Source organism: Saccoglossus kowalevskii, chromosome 14 (assembly GCF_978046115.1).
Source record: "Saccoglossus kowalevskii chromosome 14, keSacKowa6.1, whole genome shotgun sequence".
NCBI classification, from domain to species: Eukaryota; Metazoa; Hemichordata; class Enteropneusta; family Harrimaniidae; genus Saccoglossus; species Saccoglossus kowalevskii.
In genome coordinates this window covers 11,596,387-11,600,947 of record NC_140654.1, presented here as the reverse complement: position 1 = coordinate 11,600,947, position 4,561 = coordinate 11,596,387, and the positions used below count along the sequence as shown (strand labels likewise).

Sequence of the window (4,561 nt, the reverse complement as noted above, 5' to 3'; positions counted from 1 at the left end):
CAGCTCGGTACATTGTGAACATGGTATAAAACTCCGCATGAAGTCTGCCTATACAAACAATGTGAGTTTTAATGACATTGACATGTTATCGACCTGTCAAGTACGCTAACTATAATACGGTAATGGCCAGGGAAGCGAATGCAATTACTTAGAACTTAAATCAATTAACGCGGCAATATGGGAGCGTCGCTTTTCCAACACTTTTAACACTGATTTGAACCGTTTTGTATGTTCACATTGTCATTTGCAATTTCTAGCAACGCGCTGGACAGAACAACGAATCAGTACGCCGGGTATTTGGTTGCTCTCGAAACTCAATCACTCGCTAATTGGTGATATATTGGCAATTGGTAGTATGAGCTTAAAAGAGCTCTTAGAAGCCGTGCATTTGGTACCTCATTTACTGATTTGATGAACGACGCCGACTGTGATGAAAATGCCGTGGTTAATTTTTTTTAGCACCCAGTAGAAAACTACATTTAGACAAAACGTGTATGTGATCGTAGTCTCTGGTTTTAAAATTAAATAGTAGATGAAATAATCTGATGTTTTAATAAAAACAAAACAAAAACACGCACACCTATTATCTCCGTTGATAATGTCTATGTAGTTTCGGTAGCGTTGGTATGTTGATTGCAAAATTACGGAAAACGTAATAAACGAATTGCTCTGAAATTTATAACAGTGTCTTTGTCCACGGAAAAACCTGTCGAAATAACTTCGCAATCTGGGTGATTGTGTTAACACTGATGAAAATCGACATGTCAAAGTTGTATTGTTATAAAAAAACAAATTTCAGAGTTCAAAAAATATACTGTTTGGTAGAATTGCTACTTAAATCTTTGAATCTACGTTTTTAAGTTGTATTAATAAAACAATTAGAGTTCACGCCGCTTTGCAAACGCTACTACTTCAGGTATACAGTTAAGGTAGCGGGACTATTATTTGCATACTTGTTTTCATCTTCTAATTGGGACCAAACGACTACAAATAGACCCAGGAAAGTAGATATTTTTAGAATCGCCAGACTTCAAGCTTTTCAAAGGTGTGTTTGCCATGCCCATATCTGCATTCTATGTTGCGTTACTTAATCAAAAGTGAAAAATTACTTTTTTTGTAAAAAAAATAATTACGCATTTATGCTGGTGATAAGAAGTTTTGTTTTCACTTTTCCTAGTTGTTCAATATTCTGGTAAATTGAATGTGTCTGGGCAGTTTTATTCAAGCAACGCGTTTTGAAAAGTAGTGTCCTGAATTGTAATTTCTGTTTTAGTCGCATTGACCCCAACTCCAATCCATGAAATAGTTTGTCTGGACACATTCAAGTTCCTCTCATTGTTACCCTAAAGCTGTGAAAATTTGGTGTTAATCCGACAACAATAAATATACGTTATTTTTTGTTAAAGACCTTGTATTTTGAAAAACACAAACTCCTAGAAAACGTCAATGAAGTCACAGCAAAGATTTTCAAGCTTGTTTATCTGCACAAGCGATTTGTTTTCCGATCAAGGTCTGTTTTAACATGTGTAGGGGCATCCAAATGTGTAAGGCTATTGGAAACCAAAAAATAAAGGAATGGGATAGCTATAGTTCGATAAAATCGGCAAATGAAAACACTAAAATCAATGATTTTTTTTCAGTGGCTGTGTGACCTTGTGTCTGACACATTCATATGCAAATGACTAATCTGTGAAATAAACAGGGGCGGAGACAAACCACTCAAATGTTTGGAAACACTCATTGTGTGTCAGATAGCTACTAATAACACATCCTAACATTGCTTTGTCTTGAGTTAATCTTTGAAACTTATAGGCACACAGATTAAACCTGTGTTGTTGATTTTAGAAAACACTACTGAAGCTGCCTTGCTTCCCTTCAGAAAATCTACATTTTAACCAACTTACATGACATTCTAGCTTACGTTGACTTTGTCAGATGAAAGTTTATAGTGCATTTCATCAATTAATAAATAAATGTGGAAATCGTAATTTTCAACACAAATAATAGTCTCGCTACCTTAAGATAAATCAAACAAGCGATAATTATCAGTACATAACGGCTACATTATCTCGTTATCTTTTGCATGTATTTATAAATATATATATGGGACACATTGATAATTATTTTAACAATGTGTATAAGCCATTAATCTTGTGTTTCATTTGCAGGTAAAAGTGCCGTGAGTAATTGAACCAACATGGAAGCAACACAGGAATATACTACGTCCGTAGGTACAGAAGACGTTGAAGTCGACCCGCTTCAAACAAAAGAATTCTGGATAAAAGTCTACGCTCTTGACACTCCCAAAGAATTTGTTCTAATATTTGGAATTATATTCGTACTGATGATTCTCTGTGGAAATGTGTGGGTGATTATTGCTGTTGTCCGCCAACCTAAACTACGGGAATCAGCGACAAATATATTTATAGTTTCACTTTCAGTTTCTGATATTCTCGTTGGACTTGTTACTGTCCCGCAACACGTTGCGGTGTGGGGTTATTTCAGTTCTTTGCACAATGTCGTTCTCTGCAAAATCGTAGGTTACTTGCAAAGTTGCTCCCTTTGTGGTACCACGCTGTCTCTGATATGCATCGGCGCCGATCGTTACCGAGCTATTGTGCAACCCCTGCGACCACGAGTGACCGTGGAACATGCTTTCATTGGATGTGGTATTGTTTGGGCTATATCATTATTGTACTCTATTGGTCCACTTATTTTTATGGGATTAAACCCCAAATATTCCTCTCCCGGCAACAACACTGCAATTGAATACAAATGCGGTGTACTTTATGATCAAATTGATTTAGAAACCTACATTCGGCTGATCGACCTAATTGTGTTTTATCTTATACCTCTCGTGGTATTAGTGATCCTGTACTCTATAATGATAACAACATTATGGTTTGGCAAAAGTCCAACTAATTCGACTACACGTAGCAAAAAGAAAGCTCTTAAGATGTTAAGCTTTGTGGTTGTACAATTCATGGTCACGTGGGCACCCTACCATTGTTTACAGATGTACTATAAGTATAGCTCAGACATACCACCCATTCCTCTTCTTTATTCTACCGTTCCACTTAACATAACATTTTTCATTTTCTGCTGCAACAGTTGGATCAATCCCATTCTGTACGCGTATTTCAATGAGAACTTTAGAAAAGAGTTTGTGCGTTTATTTCCATCATTCAACACAAGCACACAAGTAGTCCCAAGTGCCGGTACATCACAACGTTCTAATACTCATAACTCTACTAAACCAAACACACTGGTCTCGAACGTAACATCCACGCCTTCTAATACTTGAGAATGTATTAGCTACATACACAACATTGTGTAATTTCTGTGTTCGAACACATACATTACATGGAAATTTACTATAACAATCTTGTTTTCAGAAAAAAAAAATTCTGAGAACCACTAAGCGCGTGATATTTCTGAGAGTTATCGTAGTCTCTGGACACGTGGACATTCAAGGGAATGTTACTAATAATTAACAATGACTGATACCTCAGATGATGTGGGTTACTCATTCCCTAATGTGTGCGGACTCACTTTGCATTAGGATTTTGCATATGAGAAATCAGATGGAAAAGATAATGTATTTAAAATCTGGTTGACATGTGAAATCCCTAGATGTGTTGGGAATCGAGAAGTCCTAGAATTAGAAAATCATTAACAGATCGATACAGCCTATATATAATGTTTTGATTCATAATTTACACTGGTAAAACGGCTAAGTGAGAAAACGGTGTTATTCAGTGACCGTAAGTGTCGCGTATGTAAACAAAATCTAATCGTATGGACTGTATAAAGCATTTTGTTTACTTGCTTATTGGAATTAACGCAGATTACCAGCACTGCGGCCTTAAGAAGATGAATTTACTTAGTGAACAAGATAGCATTATGAAATTTAAGATATATTGGTTGATGCATTTAAAAATTATAATATTAAATTTTTAAATTAATTAAATTATTCAGCTCGTTTTTTTAGAATTATAAAAGAATTTTTAGAATAATTTACGTACATGTATATGAAAATAGTGAACAAATCAATGTTGGTTAAACTTATTTCATTATAACAAAAGTGTTCTTCAATTATTCATTCATTCATTCATATTGTTGTTAGTATCATTATTGTAAATTCGTATTACAGTCTGGACAATCTGCTTCATGTACGCACAATATGATTTTTCATCAGTTCTTTATACCCTAGTTATGTATTTACTAGTAGAACCAGTATACGCATGTTCATTGACTACCATTTGTCAGATATGTCCAGTGGGTGCATTATATTGTTAAGTAAAGTAGAAATAACATACCCAGCCGTAGATATGTGAACAAAAGTCATAGATAACGTTTAAGTCCGGGAACAAAAAATAATCGGCAATAACAAAACAAATCATACAATTGACACCGAATTCATCAGTGATTATCGTGTGTCTTTCGTATGTAACCTTTTTATATCTGCCAACAACCTCTTTAATGTTACGGCCAGTAGATCTGTAGAAAATATCAAGCTCAATTGGATATATCATTGGAATATATTGTCATTTAATGTAAG

The 4,561-nt window shown here is 35.1% G+C and overlaps 1 protein-coding gene across 1 annotated transcript; it reads left to right on the top strand.

The window, feature by feature from the left end:
- Window positions 1–2,197: 2,197 nt before the first annotated feature.
- Window positions 2,198–3,304, top strand: LOC100375811 (neuropeptide FF receptor 2-like). The gene has a single exon (XM_002733330.1). It carries the CDS (start codon window positions 2,198–2,200, stop codon window positions 3,302–3,304), a length of 1,107 nt encoding a protein of 368 aa, XP_002733376.1.
- Window positions 3,305–4,561: the final 1,257 nt, after the last annotated feature.